Raw genomic sequence first — 24,030 nt, forward strand, 5'->3', positions numbered from 1 at the left:
GGGGAGGGCGGGACTAGTTTGTGAACGAAACTTCTCGAAATTCTATTAAAGCTCAGGGAAAACAAAATCCCGGACATTTTTTAAGTCTAAAAAAGAGTACATGTCCGAGTAAAAGAGAACGTCTGGTCACCCTAGTATAATGGTCAGGACCACCACAGAGAAGGTGCCGTTTGGGTGGTGGTTCATTCTCAGAGTTGCAGTAACTGACACGGTGGTGTTGTGTGCTGGTAACCGTTGGTCAGACACAGCAGTGCTGCTGGAGTTTAAACTCCTCAGTGTGACTGTTGGATTAGTCCACAACTAAAAAATATCCAGCCAAAAGCGTTGTGTGTCCACTGATAAAGGACCAATGGTCGACTAACACAAATTGGAACAAAAATGTCTCTGACTTTATATCTACAGGATTGACCAATGAGGTAAGTGTGTCTAATACAGTGGACAGTGAATGAGGCACTGTTAAACATTTCAGGAAACATTACGGTCAGTTCAGCACACGTTAAAACACCAACACCTAAGTCACAGTCTCTACAGTGCTGAGAATGATCCGTTTGACACTGACCATAGAAGAACACGGTGAAAGAGGGCTAGAATTATACAAAAGAAAAGAAAAATGGACTACAGTGTTAAATTTTACCTCAAAAAAGTACTCTTGTATGGCGTTGATGAAATGGCCAATGAGAAACGAGGCAGTTGTGTTCTGATTGGTCTATATAAAATTTTGAATATATTGAATAAATTACAATTTTGATAAACACGGATTGAAACTGTATTTATATTGAGATTCTGCTGTTTTATGAGTATAACTACTTAACTTTTTCCGACTGGATAACAACACTGCTTCCGCGTGTACTCAATGTGCGTTTATGGATATTCAGCTAAACACGGTGAAAATTATTGCAGCCTGTGGCCGCTAGGTGGAGCTTTCCTCTCAGTCTGAGGGATTCCCAGTTTCATCCTGCCTTCCCTCCCTCGGGAAAAAAAGTTCCCTCCACGTCATGAGCGGTTGTATGCTCAGTTTTCGCTGTGGAGAAGGTCTGGATCATCCCGAGAGTAAGCGGAATGAGCCGCGCTGATTTTGAGGAGAGCCGTCGCCGAGCACAGCTCCATTCACCGCGCACCTGAGAGAGCAGCTCTGCCCCAGGACTCTCTCTCTCCTCTCTCAGAGACTCCCAACAGCCACTTCTCACAGGGTTTGTGCCTTAGATAAGAGGAGCCCACTTTACCTGCGTAGATCTCGGATGCTCTGCTCATAGCTTTTACCCACAGCTTCACCGCCACATTCAGTCAGGATGGATATAGCAAGGATTAAGCGTGGAGTTTTCTCTAATTCCCTCAACACATTCCTTCTGGTGCTGTGTGTCTTTTCTGCTTCAGCTTCAGGTAAGTATTCCCTTCACAGTTTACTTTATGCTCTCCGCTCCTAGAGGAAGGAGATGGGTGAACTGCGGGAATTTCTGAGGCGGACACCACACATATATAATGATTTTTAACCGTTCTTTTTTAGTTTTCAGGATTAGCTGCAGCTGCAATATATCTTCACTCCAACTTTAATGATAAACATGTCACAACTCGACAGAAACATCCTCCTTTCTCCGTGTTTAGTCTTTTTCACTTTTCTGAGGCGGTTATAGCACCTTCAGAGGAGTCGAAGCTGAGGCGCACATAGTGTAACCTCTTTGTGTTACACATCACTGGAAAAATAATTTTAAATAGAGTTTTGTGGGAATATCCAAATAGCTACAGTTTCTCGGTGTTAATGACAATATTCTTATAAGTGCTTCATGTTTTGTGGGCTCTCAACTGGGCAGTAATTCAGAGCCTCCCCTCACACCCCTTAAAATGGTTTCCCTCAGAATAAGCTTTTATCCACATTCACAAATAGGCTCTATATCCATTTCATCAAAATGTACATGTTTATTACTATAAGTTTTTTTGTTGTTGTGATATAGTAGAAAGATGATGGGCTGTATTGCTGATATTTGTATTTATACTATATGTTGTACTGTAAATTGTACTGAAAATCCATGTATATTAACAGTGCATAATGGTTATTTTTAACTTCTAACACTATACACAAGTGAGAGTGTTTTTGTATAGTGTTAGAAGTAAAAAACATCGCTGCACTGTTAATATAATGTGTGTATATGTAATAAACTGTATGTGCAAAGGTTTTCTGTATATACAAATGTGATTTATATATTAATCCTGTATCACTAATTAATGTTTAGCAGTTGTAGCCTTGTACACAATCTGTTTTTCACCTCTGTCTCATTTCAAAGGCTATAGTTGATGGAGGTTTCTGAACCCTACTCATTGTGATGGATATACAACTGTGGTACAACCCTTGCCCTGACCTACTGTTAAGTTGTAATGTATATCCTATCTGCTGACTGTTATAGTAGACTACTGTTGAAGGATTAGTCTTAGTTTTGTTCAGTGGGGTGGTGGATAAAGAGGCAGAAGTTAATCAGGCTCTTATTTGAAAGAGATCTCTCTCTCTCTCTCTCTGTCTCTCTCTTGGCCTTTGTTGCACTAATTCACTTACCTCCCCATGGAGAGGTTTCCTGTTGCTTGGACCTTGGGTCCTGCCATTTGGTTTGAGGTAAAGTAGGGGGTTGGGTGTATGGTTGGGTGATTAACCCATGGATCTTCTCCCTTAAACCTTTTATCACCTTTTCACCTGAAAAGCTTTGGCACCGTGCAGTGAAATAGCTCACTTGATTAACAAAGTCTAACACGCTCTACAGTCTGGCACTAAGCTTCAAAACAAACTCCTCCAGTGCTGCCACAGGGTCAAGTGGTGAGTGGCATTTGGGTGAGTTCTTAAGCTGTTAGGTTTTTTGTCTTTTTTTTATCATCAGATGGATGTGTGAATGGCTCAGCTCTGAATGGCCTACTGCCACATCATTGCTTGGAGTTAAAAGATCATGGGGGGTGACTTTGTGGCTGACCACGGGAGGTTGAACTCTTTTGGTGCCCACTGTTTTCCCCCTTTGGAAAGGTGTAGGGATATTCAAGCGGGTCCATTGACATGCTAATTGCTTCTTTTGCTAATAACAGGCCTCGAACCCAGAGGCAAATGTCTTGAAGCCAAGCAAAGGGGAGCTTTTGTTTAAAAGGAGGGGTGTATTTTTAAAGATGTGAATGTTTAATTTTCCATGAAGTCCTCCCCTCTTGTAATGGAATATCTTTCCTTACAAAGACATTTGGTAATGACACGAATTTAGGTCAGTGTAAATACATTGGGTTGTTCCTTGGATACTAAGTAAATTGAGGTCAGTTTTGTGATTGTAATTTTATCAACCTTACTTGAACACTTAAATTACGTTTCTTTTTATAACACTTATAACGTAGAATATAATTAAAAGGTCAGATCTGGCTATTTAAAAACTGAGCCTTTTTTAAATTGCAGCTTCAATATAAACATAATTAATCATTCAGCCCCAAGCATTGGTGACCAAATCTCCAGTCTGGCAGGCCTAAAATTAAACGTTGAAATGAAGACTTTGTTGTTTAAGCTGATGTCAAACAGTGGCTGTACCCATGGGTTTGGTGTTCTGAGAGCATGACCATGACATTCCAATTTCACCAACACGCACAGCCCTAATTCAGTAAGGCAAATTTACAATAACAACTAGTCAGTGTGATTGATGTTGGGTTTCCCACTGGAGTTCACCAGAGACATGCTTCTGAGTGGCTCCTCCGCGCTAATGCAACGATCAGGTTAGTTTAGGGGTTTAATAACAGATCTGCTGGGGCCGGGTAGAAGCACATCTGGGGGATATTTACAGTACGTATGAAATCCCCCACCCACTCCAGGTTCTGGCTGGCCCTAGGCAAGACCATTAAAGTGGGCCAGTGAAGGTTAAAAAGTGTAGGTTGTCCATTTTTTATGGCGCCTGCCTGCCCTCCTTCCTCAGCCTTTCTGCTGCTGTGTACTGAAGCAAACAGAAGAAGTGGACATGGCTGAGGAGTTAGCCAGAGTTCACTCTGTTAATCCAGTGTTAACCAGGGCAGGGGGAAATCTTCAAAGCGCCGGATGCCCCTGGCCACAGCTGAGGCTTTGCAGTAGAGAGCCATGGAGAGGGCAGTTGACCCATTAACAGCATTTGGGTACAGTCATTTGTTCATGGGAACTGCCTCATTGATAGCTATGAATTAGGAATGGATGTCTGCTTTTATGATATGAAATTATTTGCATTTTTGTGATTATATGGACCAAGATTTATGAAGGAATTATCCGAGTCAGATTGAAAGTTGCCACGTTAGTGAAAATGGGCATGATGTCCTGGTACCAACTGGTGAAAAGCAACCGCAGTCACAGTGATGTTAGCTGACAGTACACAGTTGTGTGTGAGAGTGATTAGTAGTTGGGTTCTTTTTATATGTGAGATATGGAGTATGGCATTGGCAGATATTTGCTTAAGCGTAAGTATGGAGATGAATAAATTACACTATTGATTTTCTGTACCCGCTTATCCAGTTCAGGGTCGCTGTATGTCAGGAGGCTACCTGGAATCACTGGGTGCAAGGCGGGAACACACCCTGGAAGGGCGCCAGTCCTCCTCAGGCTGACACCCGCTCACATATTCACTCACACTTATGGACACCTTTGAGCATCCAATCCACCTACCAAATTTGATTTTAGACTGTGGGAGGAAACCAGAGCTCCTGGAGGAAACTCACACAGACACGTGGAGAGCACACCAAACTCCTCACATGGTCCCTGGAACTGTGTGACAACGACACTCCCTGTTGTGCCACAGTGCTGCCCGTTATTGCATGTTAAACTTTATATTTGGCTGCATTTTATGGATATTTCATTGAAAGCTGTAGACATTGTTGATGTCTACAAGAGAGTTTCTCAAGAGAGTTTAATCCTTTTATTGAATATTATTGATTGTAAAAGAGTCTACTAAAATCAGTGCCTTTGTATATGATGCTCCTGATGCTGTCCTTGGAAAGAGATTTTAAGATGATGAAAGGCATCCCTTCGTTTCCAAGCATTAGGATTTCAGAAGACTGCAGTTAAGAGGGTTGTGGTCAGCGGTTGTGTATGAAATAGAAATATATGTTTTTCTAAATTTATTAAGCCCTTGGACAGAACCAGAGAATCTCTAATCAAAACAAGGCAACATTCATGTCTTTTTCTTCCCCCCTGAGCATTCAAATGCCAAGCTTGGCACTGGATTGTCAAATCATCCTTCACGCAGCGAGGGTGTCTCTGCAGCATACCTGAGGTTGGTGGGGAAGTGTCCTGTGCCATACAGCAGTCTCTGGTGGAAATGAGAACTCAGCAGCACGTCATTAGCTAATCTGCCTCATGTGGGGAGTGCTGAAAGAAGGTTTAATGAAGAGATGAGGCAGGGGAAGAGTGGTGGGGCGGCTACGGAAATGAGACGAATCAGGGGCCGCTGTGTTTCTTGCTTGGATTATGACAGGCTTTAAAGAGCATTGTTTAAAGGAGCCATATAAAAGAAATCTGAAATTATCCCTTTTCTTTACAAAGGGCTTTTGTCATTTTGACTGACCTTCTGATCAACAGACTCTATGCAACCCTGAACAGGAGGAAGCGGTTACAGAAAATGAATGAGAGAATGAAAATGAAATCTACATGTAACGTAGATTTATTAATACTTTCCTGGAACTTTGCAGCTAAACTTGACTCTCCACCAAGGTCTCGTCCTCCACAGTTTTCTCAAACTATATACATTTGTGTCCTTCACTAGTGTTTATGACACCTCGCGTTTTATGTCAGGCATATATTTAACCGAATGAATGACAGCTGAGATGGAGTGTGCCAAACATGTTCTAGTGTAGAGTTTGAGCTGTTTTTTCCTTTGCTCTTTTATTTTTTACATATTTTCTCTACATGGTCTGTTGTTGGACGACTTGAGCCTGTGGAATTTCTGCTGACTCCAGCTCTTTAAGATTTCCTCTGACAGTTTAAGGACCCCAATTCATCCAGGCTCCATGTTAAACCCATAAAGTGACATTTTTCCAAGGGCCACCCAAGGCTAGCCCACGAATAAACTCACTAAGCCTTCAGAACTGAGCCGAGCCAGGGGTCGACCTGAATCAACAGCAAGTACATTTTATTATTTTTTTGGAGAGTTTTTCCTCCCTTTTAATAAACCTCTCAAACTTTACGTCGTGCCTCCACCAAGAGCGCTTTCATCCAGCCCAAAAGGCTTTTATGGCTTTAGGATGTGTTTTTTCTGACTGAGAACTTTGCGTCTGATGCTAAATCACGCAGGATTAGATGATTACATGTCACAGGCCTCTATGAAATATACCTGTCTTATGGGATATCTGTTTCGAAATGAATCAGAACCTGGAGTCTGAGTTCTACCCATTATCACAGAAGCAATAACATACAGTTTCCATCTTCTTCTTTGGAGATAGCTCAGACGTTAAAACTGCATTTTATTGTGCAGTAATTTTGAAATACATTTCAATGACTTACAAAATCAGGCCTTAATTTAATACTAACATTCTTCTTGAAGATATAAATGATTTTTTTTACTATTCACTTTATCAGTATGGTTGTCTGTGTAGAAAGGTTGTGATTTACACAGCAGGGGTTCTCCTCTGTGTTTTTCAAACCTTCATTCTCATTAGCAGCTCAATGTAAAGTAAGCAGAGAGTCACTTTTAATCTGATACCAGCGTTATGGGGTAAAACATGTAATTGTATCACGTCTTGAATATATTCATACGTCTTTCCATTCTCGTTTCATTATAGAGTGAGCAGTGAGAGGTTAAAAGGAGTCCATGCTCCTGAGAGGAAGCACCAGTTAAAATAGGAGTTGTAAGATTATCAAACGTTTAACACTGTGACGACAGCACATCTGTCTGGTTCTAACAGCACTCTGACAAGTGCAAGGCTGTGATTCTCTACCATGAGCCAATTTTTTTTTTAAAACCATTGGCACGCCGTTAACGTCCCCAGCATCCTCGAGGAGTGTGTGGAGACTAATGATATGGTTTCATTTAACTGAGATATTGCAAACAATGTGTCATATTGAGACTGGCTGCAGTAGAAGCAGTAGATTGTTTTCCTGGAGGACCAGGAGTTTAGTGGTGGGTTGGAACGCCCATAGAGCTGACACAGTAGTTTTATGACACAAGTCTCATCAGCAGTGGAGCATGTTCAGCTCAGTATCCTAAAATGAGTTACGGGAATATTAATGTGGTTGCCTGCTGTTGGAAAATTGGACACCATCCGCATCTCCAGTGCCATTGCCTACTGACGTGAAGGTAAATCTAATGTATTCTGAGTGATTTTTCCTCATGTTTTTTTTGCATCTGGAGCTTTGTACTTAGTGTTGCAAAAAGCATTGCCTATTCCTAGAGAGCTCGACGTGTCCTGTGTTTTCAACTTGCCTCGCTTGTCGAACCATATTCCTGAGGTGAAATTGTAGCACTTCCAAATGCGTTCAAAGATGGTGTGCTGTAGGCTCTAAGTTTGTATAGAGTTGTTTTTCTTGGTAAGAACTAGATTACAGTAATGCATCTCACTCAGATTTGTTCGTTTGCGGTTGAAAATGGAAACTGGACTTGAGTCCAACATAATTTATAATGATTATTATTCCAATACATCAGCAAGAAATCTCACATTTGTTTTCAAACGCAGGCATCATTTTTTGGCCTCATTTTCTCAGTTAATGACAGTGAAATATTTGGCAAGACGTCTCGCTGGCTTTAAACGTAATCACTTAGGTCGATAGCCGCCTTGACTCTTTGTGTTTTGCGGAGGGTTGTTAAAAAACATATGTGGACTTTCTGTAGAATCAGCACAGGCCTGCAGAACGTGGGTCTATATGTTCACACGTTTACTCCATTACTCAGTATTACAGAAATATTGTAATTGCTTGACATTTAACAGCAAACCTCCCACTGGGCAAAGGACCTGCAGAACTGGTCATGCATGTCCATAAATACCACAAGAGGTGTTGCTTTGAGGAAATGACCAGTTAAGGTATTTTCATCGTCTTTTAAAACTCAGAATGAAAACAGCTATAGATGTAACGTCATGCGGATTGGTCTGGGTTGTGTGTGTGTCTGAAAGAGCTGGTAATGTTTTCCAAGGCAAGACAAAGGATATAGAATAATGTGTTGAAAGAGTAGTTTATGGGTGTATCTTGGATAAGAAGATAAAAGGAAGCATTCCCGAATCGGCTTCAAAAAGATCTGACAAGGATAAAATGTCCACTTGACCCGAATTGTAGAACACATGAAAGTGCAGACGCTTGATCGATGACTCTGATGCATAGATATGACATTATGAGTACTTTTTTGGCAGCGGTTAGCCGGTTAATGTTTGTAGCAGTATGTTTGTGCTCACCCACTCACATTCTCGTGATTTGTAATCTCGTAGGCCCCTGGGTATATGTTTTTAAAATTGCTTAAGGCTTATCTTCATAATGAAACTGTGATGAGTGGTCAGTTTGTATGCAGTTGCATTTTTTATTGCCTTTCAACTATAAAGCAGATGTTCAGAGAGGGTGGGAAAAAACTGGCATAGTGAAAAATCTCAAAAAGCCAGTTTACATTTTCTCGCTTTACATTTTCAAAACTAATTAGCCTCTCTTGAATCTTGATGGATTAGAGTTCAGGATACCTGGTTCTTTAGTATCAGCAACACCTATAGTTTGACTGGAAAACCGGAAATGAGCAGTGGGCAAAAGGGTAATGATTGTTTGACTCTGATAAAGTGATGTATTTTTTTGGTGCATGTTCCCATACACCAAAGGTAGGGAGTGAAAATATGCTTTAAGTTAATATGTGCATGCTTACATTCAGTAGAGCATTGAAGATTAGGAAAGTAAAAGTGGAGAAACCCAGTTCAGAATATTTGCAAAAATGAGTCCAAAACCATCCTTATCATGCGCTGGGACGTACAGTTTTATCAGTGACGATAGCTGAGGTCATCAGGTCCAAATCCATCTGTAGGCTCTATTGGCAGCTTCTGTGATGACTGTTCTCTAAATCGTACCAAAATAATCAAACCAAACCATGATGAAATTTGACACGATGTGTTGAATCCTTTCTTAAATACTTGTAATTGAATTAAAACACTGATATACACACCCTTTGTGTTAATAAGTGAAGGATATGAAGAGGATCATGTGCTGTGGCTGTTTGAAGGTGAGGCAGATTATGGCTGTCAGCCAGAGGCGGCTGGAGCACAGAGACGCTTTTATGTGCCTTCATCTCGTATCTGTCCACACTAGGCCGAGGCCGAGGCACTCCAGGTGTTCACTCCAGAGAGAACCTGGCATTCCATCAGATGGTGCAGAGGCCTTGGCTTTGGCCCTGGAGGCCAGAGGAGGAGGAGGAGCCAGATCCGAACCCCGATTTGGAGTAAGCGCCAAAGAAAGTGATAACTGAAGAGTGAGGTTTTGGACCCCTTGCTGTCCACGAGGAATGTGCTCAAAACAGCCTCCAATTACATCCAGCACTGACAGAAGAGGCTGAAATATTTTTTGTTTAACTTTAGCGGCGGTGGTGCAAGGCATCAAAACGGATATGGTTTGTTTCTGCTGAACTGGGGATGAACTCTCTTAAACACCATTGAACGTCTCAACAGGTTCTTAAGATATTGTTGATGGCTCGCTGTAAAGCGATTCTTCATTCACATAGGACCAGGGCTGAAGGAATAATGCTATGTTTGTGAATACTTTTGCATGTATATTCTTGGGATTTGAAATATGTTCATCTGGAAGAGCTGGAGACGGGGGCTGGTGTTTTTGAGAAATTCTTTGGTTTAGCAAACACAGAGTTAGAAATGTAGCTGCTGACACTTGGCTTGTTCTTGCTACATTCCAAAATGAAATGGTTGTTTTAGTCTGCACACGCACATGTTATTGAAGGCTGTGTTCCAACATTTGGTCATTACGTTTTTTTTTTAAATAACGTACACCATTTGGTTACAGACAAATATCTAAAATAATTCTGATTTGTTTAGTCTTTTCAGACTAGACGGATAATAAGAACTGAAAGTAAAAATGAAGAAATGTTAAATACACCCTGAAGGATGAACAGAATGGCAAGAAATTTAAGAAACACTTCAAATAATACTCTAGCATTTTATATATAAGAATCATAGGCAGATAACCTTCCAACAAACGTTTTTTCTTTTTCATATTTTTGCTCATTTGAAAACGGCAGCTGTTGTTGACATAGGGTTAAATGTTAACGATGAATGAACCAATAGAAAAATCTCTTTACATTAACTTCCACTGAAAGTTATGAAGGTTTCCATTTTTTGAAAAATATCTGTGAGAAATCCACGTTTTGCACATCCTGTTCCATTTTATAGAGTAAGGAATTTAAAGTAAAATTTTATATGCGCCATACACACCCCCACCTCACTCATTCATGCAGTTTATTAACATGGCAGCATTCTGTTTCCTTTTATAATCATTTCCCACTTGATATAAACGGCTGGTTCCATCCATTTTTCATTTTCCACATGTGGTGTGGGGATGTCTGGAGGTGCTGTTTGAGCCCTTGGTCGTCTAATGAGCCATTAGGCAATGTTCTGCAGCCTGCTGTTAATTTAGGCCGTAAACAAGCACAGGACACTGTCTTATGTTGGATGGTGCATACTTCCCCAAGTGTGTAACTGCCTTCAACGTGGGCAGAGCTTTGTTTTTTTGCATGGTCGTGTATATATTTTTTCTCCCAGTGCCTTGGGCTCTTTTCGACTTCCTCTCCAAGTTAATTACAACAAATAGTTCTGGATCTGAACACATGTACGTTCCCCTCTTGTCCTTTTGATGTCGACAGTTTTAGCAGAAGAGAGTGACAAACGCTTCCGATTTATAGGGCCCTGCTCTTAATTACATCATACAGGAACGTGTAATTTAGTTTGCCTGTGAAGTTTCAAACCACCACTTGGTTTCCCATGTTTCTGAATTTCTAGAGGGAAGTTTTTCATATTTTTACTTCACCCCAAGCCACACTTACCTCATATTCTTGGTGTTTTCTAGAAGACCAGTTAACATTGTTTTAGCCGGACATGACCTACGGGTAGCAAAGGCTTTAATAAGCTTTTACACAAAGTCTTCTGGTTCCAGCGCACAGATGCTTTGCTAATCATAGTCTTAGTTTTGTGAGGTCAGAGCAGGAATGTAGGACAAAAAGTGCACAGCTAGCAGATCAGGGTACGCCACTGGTTAAACAGCTTTTGATGTTTTATGCTTTCTCTGATACACAAAACGAGTCTTTATGTCGATGGAGTTTTAAATCCGCTGAAGAACAATGGAGCGGCAGTGCTGTTTTGCACAAACACACACTATGGCCAAACCTGTGTGGACCCCAGCTTATCCAACTCTACTAAAGTGAGGATCTGTTCACTATTACTTCACTAACAGCCTGTATCCTCGATAGCGTTCATCCAGAAGAACATAACTGAGGTCAGGCTCTGATCTTGGATTAGTTCTGGATCACAAACACCATGCTGACTCAAGTTACTGGATGCTGCTCCTTCGCTTCTCCGCAGCTAAACGATGGTGGCTTTATACCACTGTAACTCACATGTGACTTGGTTATAAGTTATAAAATATTTGTAAAGTAGCTGCAGTGTCATGTTTCAAACTGTTTTAAAGGATTAATATGTAAGATTGGTTATTTTGCTTCTGGGGTGCCACCTAGTGTAGTTTTAGCAGTCATTTTAGCAGCACTGTTCCGAAATCATTGGGGAGGTGAGGGGTGGAGTTTCCAACCCTCCTCCAACAGTTACATAGTGCATTTTCTGCAGTGCTGAGCCAAGAGTATCAAAGACAGAGGCTCTGTTCTCCGTATTACAGCTCAACAGAGCATCACAATGGTTTTGAAGCTTGAATCAAGAAAAGAATCAAGGTAAAAATATTACATAGTCTTCCTTTAAAGTTGTTTTTGCTCATTTTTTAAAATTAGTTTTATTGCCAATGATTGTTCAGCATCATTCCTTAGTTTAGTACACACCCTGCATTCTTAAAGTCTTACCTTTGGTCTTATGGCACCAACTTCAAGGCAAGGCCCCATATTTACGAGATGGACACTGTTGTTTTAACCCAGTCATTGGGATGAAATTACCTTCAGTAAGCTGCCCTGACGATGAGGGTTATCTCTGTTTCTAGTCACTGATAGCATCTGGGGTTTTGCGTTTGGTAAAAATACCATTAGAACGCAGACAGCTGATAACATCTCACAGCAGATGAAACAGCTCAGTGTTGCAGCCAAATCCCAGCTTTGACAGACATACTGGTACTATAACGACAGTAATGGAGATGATGACGGCTGTGCTTGATGAGCAGTGCGTCCAGGTCACGTTAAGACCTTTGTGGGTGTGGATGCTTAGAATGCTGGTTGCTCTCTGGTATGGTCTTGATGATTTTGTACGTGTGTGTATAATGGTGTACTGTTGCACTCATCAGGACAATTAGTGTCATGTAACCAAACCACGAAACAGTTACTTTGGAGAAAGTCTTACACTTTAGCGCACGTGTTAGCATGTGTAGCACTAACTTAAAAGCATCGAGACACACATTTAAAACATTTAAAAACTGCTTTTACATCAGGAATGTTTGAGCTTAATGTTGTGCTAAAATGTAATGTAAAGTTAGATGTCATAAAATTATAGTTGGAAATACATTGTGTACCTAAATTAAACAAGTAAATTGTTTACTTAGCTGTCTAAAATGCAGATGTGTTACACATTACTTTTTGAATCATTTTCATCAACTCATTTACTAACTTACTCTCACTAGTGTACTCACTTTTTAAAGCCAATTTATACTTGTTGTGAGTGTTCATACTTCTGTGCAATTACACCGCCACAACACTAGGGCTGATCCTCAAACATCGTTCTCTACACTCTGTAGTGCATACTGGAGTGGTGTGTTAGCATTACATTTATAAATATTTAAAGTGCACTATTTAGAGAGTAGGGTGTTGTTTGTGACAGAGCAGAGTTTACTTCTCTTTGTTATACTTGTATCTGTGTTTTGCCTTTGTTCATCCCTGACGTCCACAACATATCTGCAGAGAGCTTGTGTCTCTGTACTTCTTTGGTTCAACATAGACAATGTCCATCCGAATACTGACCAATCTCAGCCTTTGCTGTTTGCGTCAACATAACGTGTAGTTACATTTCTGGAGAGGTGAGCATCAGGCTACGCCGTAGGGTTAGCGTTGCCTACAGAGTAGGTTTGGTACAGAAATATAAATTGGGCTTTATTCTGGGCTGATTTGATTCGAGAAGGATCCTATGTAAGATTCTTTCTTCAGTATGAACTGAGTGATCTCAAAAATAAGAACCTCTGTGGGAAGTCTGTGGACTGATTAACTGTACCTGTAATGGTTTTATTCCTTTGCCAAGACCAGTTATATACACAGGGGAACTGAATGTGAATTTTGAGAAATATTAATGGCTTTGATTCAAACAAAGAGAACGGAAACTGGGAGGGTTTAGTGAATAAAAAAATCCTCCTCAGTGGCATCTGCTTTTAATTACTCTGCAATCATTGGTGGCTTATATTTTAAGCTGGACTGCTTTAGGTTGTGTTTTCTCTTGCTTGCTTTCTCAGACGCATTCTCTGTCTTTCTCATTCTCTCTTTGCGCACTCTTGCATATTTCTATATAGTTTACTCTCTCTATTTTCTTGTCTATTCTTGGCACTCTGTACATCTGTTTCCCACCATCTCTCTTTTATTGCCTGTCTCTCTCTCTCTCTCTCTCTCTCTCTCTCTCTCTCTCTCTCTCTCTCTCTCTCTCCCTCTCTCCCTCATATCCACATCTGATGTCATGATGTTTACAACCCCCCATGATTTTGTGATTTCAGTCTGGGCACAACTGACTTAAACCACACACACACACACACACACACACACTTGCATCTTCCAGCAACTTCCTGCCAGGTCCTCAGGGTGGAATGTCAGGTCTGAATGCACATAACTGGTCACTGTTCAGAGAAGTAGCTCTTTCTGTTTTAATAGATTAGTCCTGTAAGCTTCCCTTTCCACCTCTGCTCTCTCAGATTTCACGTGAACCCTGGCAGTGCGCGTGCACTATAGACAGCTTCAACCTCGACCAATTAATAAAACCCAGATGACGAAGTTCTAGGGCAGCTGTCTTTAAAGCAAACTCTAAAAAAAGAAGAAGAAAAAAGGAATTCTCATGCTTGTTTTATTTCTCTGTTTTTCTACATGAGTTCTTTTGATGTAGTTAATGTCACATTGTTCATATCTGTGTTTGTGCCGTCCTTTATGAAGCTGTAATTCCAAACAGCTATTGGATGTTTATTTTTAATCAACAGAAAGTGTTTTGTGTTACTGACTCCGTGTCTGTGTTTGTTTAGCTGAATTAGCAGTTTGAACCAATAATCTCCAGCAGGATTTAAAATCCTGAAACGCAGGTGTAACCCAGGTTATAAAAGCTTGATTTATTAAAAGAATATTTTATTATTAAAAGGGCACAAAAGTTGAGTTAGACTGAAGCTGAAATTGAATATGAAGCATAATATAATAATTGAAATATTATAAATAAATAAAGACACAAATATGTGAGTAACAGAAACTTTATTCACTTAAAAAATAATTATTTTATATATTTTTGAGAATATTTAATTTGTTTAGTAGTACGTCACACACTACAGCCAATAAGGCGATTGACTACGTTGATAAGCGCGGGTAATTCTGCTGATCTGGACCCAGTTCTTTTTTTTGGGTCGAGCAGCCGTCGTGAGCGGAGGGCATCTGCAGAGGAAAGGAGAAGGATAGATTAGAATTTGGATTTGTGTGGTAGAAAGCTGCAGTGTTGCAAGTAAACCCTCTTTGGGCTAGATCACCGAGCTGGTGGACCTGGGAAGCCCTCCGTGGCGAAGAGGAGTTTTATTAGCTGGTTACACTGAGTTTTGCATCGGTGAGTTAATTTAGTATTTACTGCGCTAGCCGACTATGCTACGCTAACCATGCATTTTCATTAGGATTACGGTGATGCCTGTGCTTAAACGTGTCAATATAACTATTTAAAATTCTTTATAGCTTATATGAATGATTATTTATTGGAGATATTTCAGCCTGTGTAACCACAGGCTGGCCTTTGAGAGCCCACAAATTCGCGCGCGTTGCGAGAATTTAACCCCTTGTGTGCCAAGCAGTGCATTTATCTTTATTTTCTCTGTACATAAATCTCAATTATTGTAAATATGTTCAATTAATTGGTCAAGAAGGTAAATATGTTGTGAGTATGTGTAGTTGAATGTGAATTATTATGTTTAAAGCTTATATGTGTTCATATAAAAACTTGATGTTGATGGAGTATTATGACCTATTATAGGTCAGGTTTTTTGGCTAGATTCAATTTGGACCCCCCTTTTCTACATTTGATGGCGAGCCTCCCTGGATCCCGACCCTGGAAGCTGTCCATAAGTGCTGTGGACAACTCTGCTCTGTGAAACCCCCTTCTTTTCTATTGTTGCTGAACTTTCACTACTCTCCAGTGTGGTAGGAGAAACACATACCTTTCCACAGACTGGACCTGTTTGCGCATACTCAGTTCCAACTGCCACCTGTGAAACAACCGGACATTAATTTCTCATATATACACACACAGAAAAAAAAAAGATATTTTGATATTAATAGATATTGGTGTATAAATAAATATATAAATATATATTTTCTTATTGATATACATATTTTCCTACCCGGGTAGTAGTATATAAATATTGATACAGATACAGTTATCCAATATATATATATATGGTAATAACAGTAATATAAGGTGTATTATTTATATTGAATATCCTGCCTGTTTTTTGTATTTTATTTTATAATATTTTACTTACCTTTTTATTAAAAGGAGGCTAACCTCCAAATCTCAGAGCAGTGGTGCAGTGTCATCTCTTGCGTGGTGTTGTCCTTGGCTCCGTAGACGATCCTAGGTTTTTCTGATTGGCCCACAGTATTATTTTATATTTCTTGTTAATTAATCCCAGATACTTACCTTTGGTATTTAGCGCTGGTATTTAAATATTGGAATCTAGCTAAGTCACTACTCTTTTCTAGCAATTCGCTACATAAAACTTGGCGAGCCAGCCAGGAGCCTAGTTACGTTAAATACTCACTCAAGAGCAACACTGCACAACTGTCTAATCAAACTAAGTGTTTCACATGCTAAAAATGGAGTTCATTGAACATAACAGTGTAAAAGTCCCTAATTCCGTGATAGTTAATGGATTAACTGGGTCAGACTGTGGTGGAGAGGTGTTGACGTTTCTGAAAGAACATGGTACAATAAATAGGACACTAAAAGTGGACGACGCTAGTTCCGAGCTACATTCGCAGGTAATTGTAGAATACAGTTCCGGTTCTGCTTTGCAGACATTAGAACCCCTTCTACCCTACCGTTGTACACTCGCTGATAATACTGTGTGCTGTGTACGAGCACTAGCGGATGTTTACTCTCAGGGAGTGGGTAGTAAGATTACTCACACTTATGTAGGTGAGTTACAGAGAGTAGCTAAACTAAGTGGGAGGGATTTAGAAGCTATCCTACGAGAAGCCCTGGATCAGATAGGTGATATCATTGATACACCTGATGTTGCCGAACTAAAAAATGACTCTCATCCTGCACCAAGCCCCGACCAAACATCAGAGCAAAACCAGTCTGAAATTTCGTCCCAAGCCGTGTTCGGATCTCACCTGAAACCTACCTCTGATGACAGCAGGAGCCATCATTCTGCACACTCCTTGTCACCTGCTAAGCAGAGAACAGTTCCATTGCTCGATTCTTCTACATTTAATCCACCTGAAGTGCAGAAAGTGATAGTGGAGCACATCGTGAGAAGCGAAGAAAAGTCTCCATTCGCTGGTTCAACTGTGAGATTGAGAACCTTTTCTGGAAAAGTTCCCAAGCCATATAGCGAGGTCGACTATGACACTTGGCGTTCTCAAGTTGGTCTGATGCTTAATGATTCATCAGTCCCTGATAGGGAAGTAACGCGTAGAATACATGAAAGTCTTCTGTCCCCCGCTGCTGACATAATCAAGCACATTAGTCCAGAGGCTGCAGCTACAATATATTTGGAGCTGTTGGATTCAGCCTATGGTACTGTGGAGGATGGAGAAGAGTTGTTTGCACAATTCATGAGCACTCTGCAAGATGCAGGAGAAAAACCGTCAGCATACCTGCAACGTCTTCAGTCTGCACTGAGTCGAGCTGAAAGAGCAGGTGGAGTTAAGACTTGTGATATTAATCAGCAGCTCCTTAAGCAGTTTTGCAGAGGCTGCTGGAATGATAGTTTGCTAACAGACCTACAGCTAGAGCACAAGATAAAACACCCCTCACCGTTCGCTGAGTTGCTGCTACTACTGCGTACAGCTGAAAACAAGTATGAAGCTAAAGTTGCAAGAAGAAAACAGCACCTAGGCTTAGGAAGACAAAAAGCAGCAGTGCACTTACACACTATGTGCAACAGTAGTGTACTTCATGTTGAGCCAGATTCCAGTGAAATGAGCGAATTAAGAAAAGAACTAGCTCAGATTAAGAGCCAGTTAACTTCCATTTTGACACAGAAAAGTATAAGAAAAGCCAGTGTGAAGTCGGAATCTTCAACAGGAGAGCCACTGACACAACCTAGACCTACAAAACCTGACCATGCACAGAAGAAATATAAAAAATCTCAGGCTAAGAAACATACCAGTGAAAAGCCAAAGCCCTGGTATTGTTTCCGTTGCGGAGAAGATGGACACATCGTGGCTAATTGCGAGGCCGACGTGAATCCTGCTCTTGTTGCTGCCAAGAGAAAAGAGTTAAGAGAGAGACAAAGAGTATGGGAAGATGAACAGAACCCTTTAAACTGAATCCAGTTTCTGTCATGGGACAGCCAGGAACTGAAGCTCATTCACGTCCCGCTATCAAGAAAGCTGAAATCCCACATACTCAACGAGCTTCACTAAAATGTGCACAAACAAAACGATCCTGCATTATACCTAAAGGACTGATAGGAACCAAGTGCACAGCTCGAGTAAAAATTGGAGAAACTCAGACAAATTGTCTACTGGATACTGGTTCCCAGGTGACCACAATCTCTCAATCATTCTCCAACCAACACTTACCAGCGCATAAGATAGAACCACTTGGTGACTTGTTGGAAGTGGAAGGAGCTAATGGGCAGATGGTACCTTACTTGGGATATGTAGATCTGAGTATCGCCTTTCCCAAAGAATTCGCCGGAGTGGAGGTGGAAGTGCCAACACTAGCCTTGGTTGTTCCAGACTTGAGTTCTGAAGCCCAACCCCAAGTCCTCATTGGCACGAACACTTTAGATGTTTTGTATACGACCATCACTGACAAGGTTGTGGAAAGACACTATCCTCATCGGTACGGTTATGAAGCTGTATTAAAAATTCTCAGAGCAAGACATAAACAACAACAACATCTCACTCATGGGTTAGTCAAACTCCACAGTAAGGACCCGCAAGTCATTCCTGCTGGAGAAAATGTGGTTTTGGAGGGTTGTATTCTAGTCAACAAACAGACATCAGGAATTATGGCTGTTTTAGAGCACCCCACCTGTTCCACCTTGCCTGGGGGACTGTTGGTAAAGCCCTGTTTGGTGAGCATCCCTGCTAAGCTACCCCGAAAAGTTCCTGTGATGTTAAAAAATGAGTCTGGGCATGATATAGTGATGCCCCAGAAATGCATCATTGCAGAACTTAACGCTGTTCAGGCTTTACTACCCCAGTCATCCAATTCAGCTGAGTATGTACCAGTCAACCCTGGATTGAGTTTTAACTTTGAAGATTCTCCCATTTCTATTGAATGGAAAGAGCGTGTCACTCAGAAGTTGAACAACATGCCTGAAGTCTTTGCACAAAATGACCTGGATTATGGGAGAGCCAATAGAGTCAAACATCACATAACACTCTCTGATGAAACTCCATTCAAGCATCGAGCTCGACCTATTCACCCGCAAGACCTAGAAGCTGTTCGTAACCATCTGCAAGAGCTGCTGCAGGCTGGTATAATCAGAGAGTCTGAATCTTCTTTTTCATCTCCCATAGTAGTTGTGCGCAAGAAAAATGGAGATGTGCGCTTATGCATAGACTACAGGAAGCTGAACCTTCAAACAGTTAAAGACGCTTATGCTCTTCCAAACTTAGAGGAGACCTTTTCCACGCTCACAGGATCAAAATGGTTCTCTGTGTTAGACTTGAAATCAGGGTACTACCAAATTGAAGTTGAAGAAACTGATAAACCCAAGGCTGCATTCGTGTGTCCCCTTGGATTTTGGGAATTCAATCGTATGCCACAAGGAATCACAAATGCGCCAAGCACATTTCAACGCTTGATGGAAAAATGTATGAGTGGCATTAACCTGAGAGAAGTCCTTGTATTCCTTGACGACTTGATTGTTTTCTCCAAGACCTTAGAAGAGCACGAAGCAAGGCTACTAAAAGTTTTGAATCGTCTCAAAGATTATGGTTTGAAGCTTTCTCCAACTAAATGTAAGTTTTTTCAAACTTCTGTTCGATACTTGGGTCACATCGTTTCCCAAAATGGAGTTGAGACAGACCCTAACAAAGTAGAAGCCCTAAAAACATGGCCAAGACCCAAAGGGTTAAAAGAACTGAGATCTTTTCTTGGTTTTTCAGGCTACTACAGGCGTTTCATTAAAAATTACTCAAGGATTGTCAAACCACTCACAGACCTAACTGTTGGATACCCACCTTTGAGGAGGAGTAACCAACCCAAGAAAGAACAAAAACAGTATCATGATCCGAAACAGCCGTTTGGTAGTCGCTGGACTCCTGAGTGCGAACAGTCATTCCAGGTCATCATTGAAAACCTCACCTCAGCACCTGTCCTAGGGTTTGCGGACCCCCAGCTTCCATATGTTCTCCATACTGATGCCAGTACTACTGGAGTGGGGGCAGCTCTGTACCAAGAGCAAGAAGGCAAAATGAGGGTTATAGCCTATGCAAGTAGAGGGTTGTCAAGAAGTGAATCTAAGTACCCTGCACATAAGCTTGAGTTTTTGGCGCTGAAGTGGGCAGTCACAGAAAAATTCAGTGACTATTTGTATGGGAGTCCATTTACTGTTGTGACTGATAGTAACCCATTAACATATATTCTCACTACTGCCAAGATGGATGCCACAAGTTACCGGTGGCTAGCCTCGCTGTCAACTTTCGACTTCAAGCTGAAGTACAGGGCTGGGAAGCAAAATGCAGATGCTGATGGTCTTTCTAGAAGGCCCCATGGTGAACTGACCAATGACGCTGTTTCCCGAAAAGAACAGGAACGAATCTACCAGTTTGCTAATACTCACCTGGAAGATTCAGATGTCTATATGGGCCAAGATGTTGTCAAAGCTGTCTGTGAAAAGCATTTTGTCAGACGTACTTTGGATGAATGTCAGCACGACAATGACACTGTGGCACAGATACATTCTCTAGTTGTTTCTTCAGATTCTATCCCGGATTGTTTCATCAACGAAGAACAAAGTGGGCTACCTATAATTACACAAATGTCTGAGGAAGAGATTCAGAAACAACAAAAGGCTGATCCATGTTTAAGGGAAGTCATCCACCAGATGGAGACAGGAGAGACAATTCCTCCAATGGTCAGAGAAGAGCTGCCACAAATCACCCATTTCCTGAAACAGTGGAAAAAGCTAAGATTGCACAACAAGATCTTATATCGTCAGCGCTTGGATGGGGAGAACCCTACTTACCAAATGGTCTTACCTGAGTCATTACGAGCTGTTGTTCTCAAAAGTCTACATGATGACATGGGTCATATGGGAATGGAGCGGACACTTAACCTGGTAAGGTCTAGATTCTATTGGCCAAAGATGTCTGAGGATGTTGAAAGAAAAGTCAAGACCTGTGACAGATGCGTCAGAAGGAAGACACTACCAGAGAAAGCAGCACCCCTGATGAACATCACTTCGACCAGACCACTTGAACTTTTATGCATGGACTTCCTATCCATAGAGCCCGACCGAAGCAACACCAAGGATATTCTCGTGATTACAGACCATTTCACGAAGTATGCTGTAGCAATTCCCACACCAAACCAAAAAGCCCAAACTGTTGCAAAATGCCTCTGGGAAAACTTCATAATTCATTATGGCATCCCTGAATGTCTACACAGTGACCAAGGTACAGACTTTGAATCACATGTCATTAAGGAATTATGTCAGATTATGGGAATCCGCAAGTCACGTACTACGCCATATCACCCCCGTGGGAATCCAGTCGAACGCTTTAACCGAACTCTGCTAAATCTCCTTGGCGTTCTTAACGAGGAAGACAAGTCAAAGTGGAAGCAGTTTGTCAAACCTTTGGTGCATGCATACAACTGCACAAAGAATGATGTGACTGGGTATAGCCCATATGAATTAATGTTTGGAAGACAGCCAAAACTACCTGTAGACCTAGCATTCGGCTTACCTCTGAGAGATAAGCGTTATAAGTCACATTCTCAGTACGTCCAAGATCTCAAGTCACATCTCGACGAAAGCTTCAAATTAGCCAAGCAAGGGGCAGACAAAATTGCAAAAGCTAACAAGACCAGATTTGACCGGCATGTCACAGCCTCTAGACTAGAAGTTGGTGACAGAGTCCTTGTAAGGGCAGTCAGACTCCGTGGAAAGCACAAACTTGCTGATAAGTGGGAGCCAGACATCCACATAGTGGTTAAACAGGCTGAAAACTTTCCAGTCTACACAGTCAAGCCGGAGACTAAAGAAGGTCCGCTGAGAACTTTGCACAGAGATTTGCTACTCCCTTGTAATTTCTTGCCAGAAACTGCTCCAGAACCAACTATTTCACAACCTTCACGAAAGCCCAGAACACGACAATCTGTGGAACAAGAATCAGTATACCAAGATTGGGCTTTTGATGATGAACACCCATACCAGAGAGTCACAGTGCGACCAGTAGTCAGACCCACCAGTTTCACTACTATCTATGAAGTACCTATGAGAAGAGAAACAAAAGACTTACCTGAAGAGAACTTGCCTGAAAAAGCCGTATCTGCAAAAGACTTACCTGAAGGGAACTTACCTGAAAAAGCCGTATCTGCAAATGACTTACCTAATACTACTGATGACAACTTGGATGTCAGTGCACCTAGAATTGGAAAAAGTAAAGAAATCAGTGCTGAAAGCCTGTCAGTACACCTGCCAGTAGCATCCAAACCTGCAAGCATTGAGTCTGTTGACATACCTGTAATGTCACCTGAATCCTTTACTGAGTCAGAGGTTGAGAAAGACAAAGATTCAAGTACCCAAGTGGGAGCTGAAAGACAAACCCAAGATGCTCTGCCTGGAGTTGAACAGAGCAAATTGAGTGAAGACACTGGCTCTGGTGAACCAGATTGTGTCAGACGGTCTAACCGTAAAAGGGAGCAACCTGAGCGCCTGCACTATGCTCAGTTTGGAAACCCAATGGTCTCCATTGTTCAGTCCTTATTCCATGGCCTGAGCACAGCTTTCACTGAAGCTTTGAGAGATAGTCCAGAACCTGATTACTTACCTCATCCCCATACCAAACCTATTACTGTACAGCCATACAGATGCACAGGGACGTGCATATGTTCAAGCGGGGAGGGTGTAACCCAGGTTATAAAAGCTTGATTTATTAAAAGAATATTTTATTATTAAAAGGGCACAAAAGTTGAGTTAGACTGAAGCTGAAATTGAATATGAAGCATAATATAATAATTGAAATATTATAAATAAATAAAGACACAAATATGTGAGTAACAGAAACTTTATTCACTTAAAAAATAATTATTTTATATATTTTTGAGAATATTTAATTTGTTTAGTAGTACGTCACACACTACAGCCAATAAGGCGATTGACTACGTTGATAAGCGCGGGTAATTCTGCTGATCTGGACCCAGTTCTTTTTTTTGGGTCGAGCAGCCGTCGTGAGCGGAGGGCATCTGCAGAGGAAAGGAGAAGGATAGATTAGAATTTGGATTTGTGTGGTAGAAAGCTGCAGTGTTGCAAGTAAACCCTCTTTGGGCTAGATCACCGAGCTGGTGGACCTGGGAAGCCCTCCGTGGCGAAGAGGAGTTTTATTAGCTGGTTACACTGAGTTTTGCATCGGTGAGTTAATTTAGTATTTACTGCGCTAGCCGACTATGCTACGCTAACCATGCATTTTCATTAGGATTACGGTGATGCCTGTGCTTAAACGTGTCAATATAACTATTTAAAATTCTTTATAGCTTATATGAATGATTATTTATTGGAGATATTTCAGCCTGTGTAACCACAGGCTGGCCTTTGAGAGCCCACAAATTCGCGCGCGTTGCGAGAATTTAACCCCTTGTGTGCCAAGCAGTGCATTTATCTTTATTTTCTCTGTACATAAATCTCAATTATTGTAAATATGTTCAATTAATTGGTCAAGAAGGTAAATATGTTGTGAGTATGTGTAGTTGAATGTGAATTATTATGTTTAAAGCTTATATGTGTTCATATAAAAACTTGATGTTGATGGAGTATTATGACCTATTATAGGTCAGGTTTTTTGGCTAGATTCAATTTGGACCCCCCTTTTCTACATTTGATGGCGAGCCTCCCTGGATCCCGACCCTGGAAGCTGTCCATAAGTGCTGTGGACAACTCTGCTCTGTGAAACCCCCTTCTTTTCTATTGTTGCTGAACTTTCACTACTCTCCAGTGTGGTAGGAGAAACACATACCTTTCCACAGACTGGACCTGTTTGCGCATACTCAGTTCCAACTGCCACCTGTGAAACAACCGGACATTAATTTCTCATATATACACACACAGAAAAAAAAAAGATATTTTGATATTAATAGATATTGGTGTATAAATAAATATATAAATATATATTTTCTTATTGATATACATATTTTCCTACCCGGGTAGTAGTATATAAATATTGATACAGATACAGTTATCCAATATATATATATATGGTAATAACAGTAATATAAGGTGTATTATTTATATTGAATATCCTGCCTGTTTTTTGTATTTTATTTTATAAT

General features: G+C 41.0%; 1 protein-coding gene across 4 annotated transcripts in view; it reads left to right on the forward strand.

Annotated features, from left to right (window-relative positions):
* The first annotated feature begins 108 nt into the window (after positions 1–108).
* ror2 (receptor tyrosine kinase-like orphan receptor 2) overlaps positions 109–24,030 on the forward strand; it is a 99,308-nt gene continuing 75,386 nt past the window's right edge. For 2 of the 4 annotated variants that reach the window (XM_066650669.1, XM_066650670.1), the window contains exon 1: positions 109–416. Coding sequence is in view for 3 of the 4 variants with exons in the window: in XM_066650670.1 (XP_066506767.1) it covers positions 412–416 (5 nt within the window). In the remaining variant the exon portion in view is untranslated. Of the gene's footprint in view, positions 417–992; positions 1,372–24,030 lie in introns of those variants that run through there. The other 2 variants (XM_066650667.1, XM_066650668.1) reach the window with 1 other exon arrangement.

This window comes from Hoplias malabaricus, chromosome 18, assembly GCF_029633855.1.
Source record: "Hoplias malabaricus isolate fHopMal1 chromosome 18, fHopMal1.hap1, whole genome shotgun sequence".
NCBI classification, from domain to species: domain Eukaryota; kingdom Metazoa; phylum Chordata; class Actinopteri; order Characiformes; family Erythrinidae; genus Hoplias; species Hoplias malabaricus.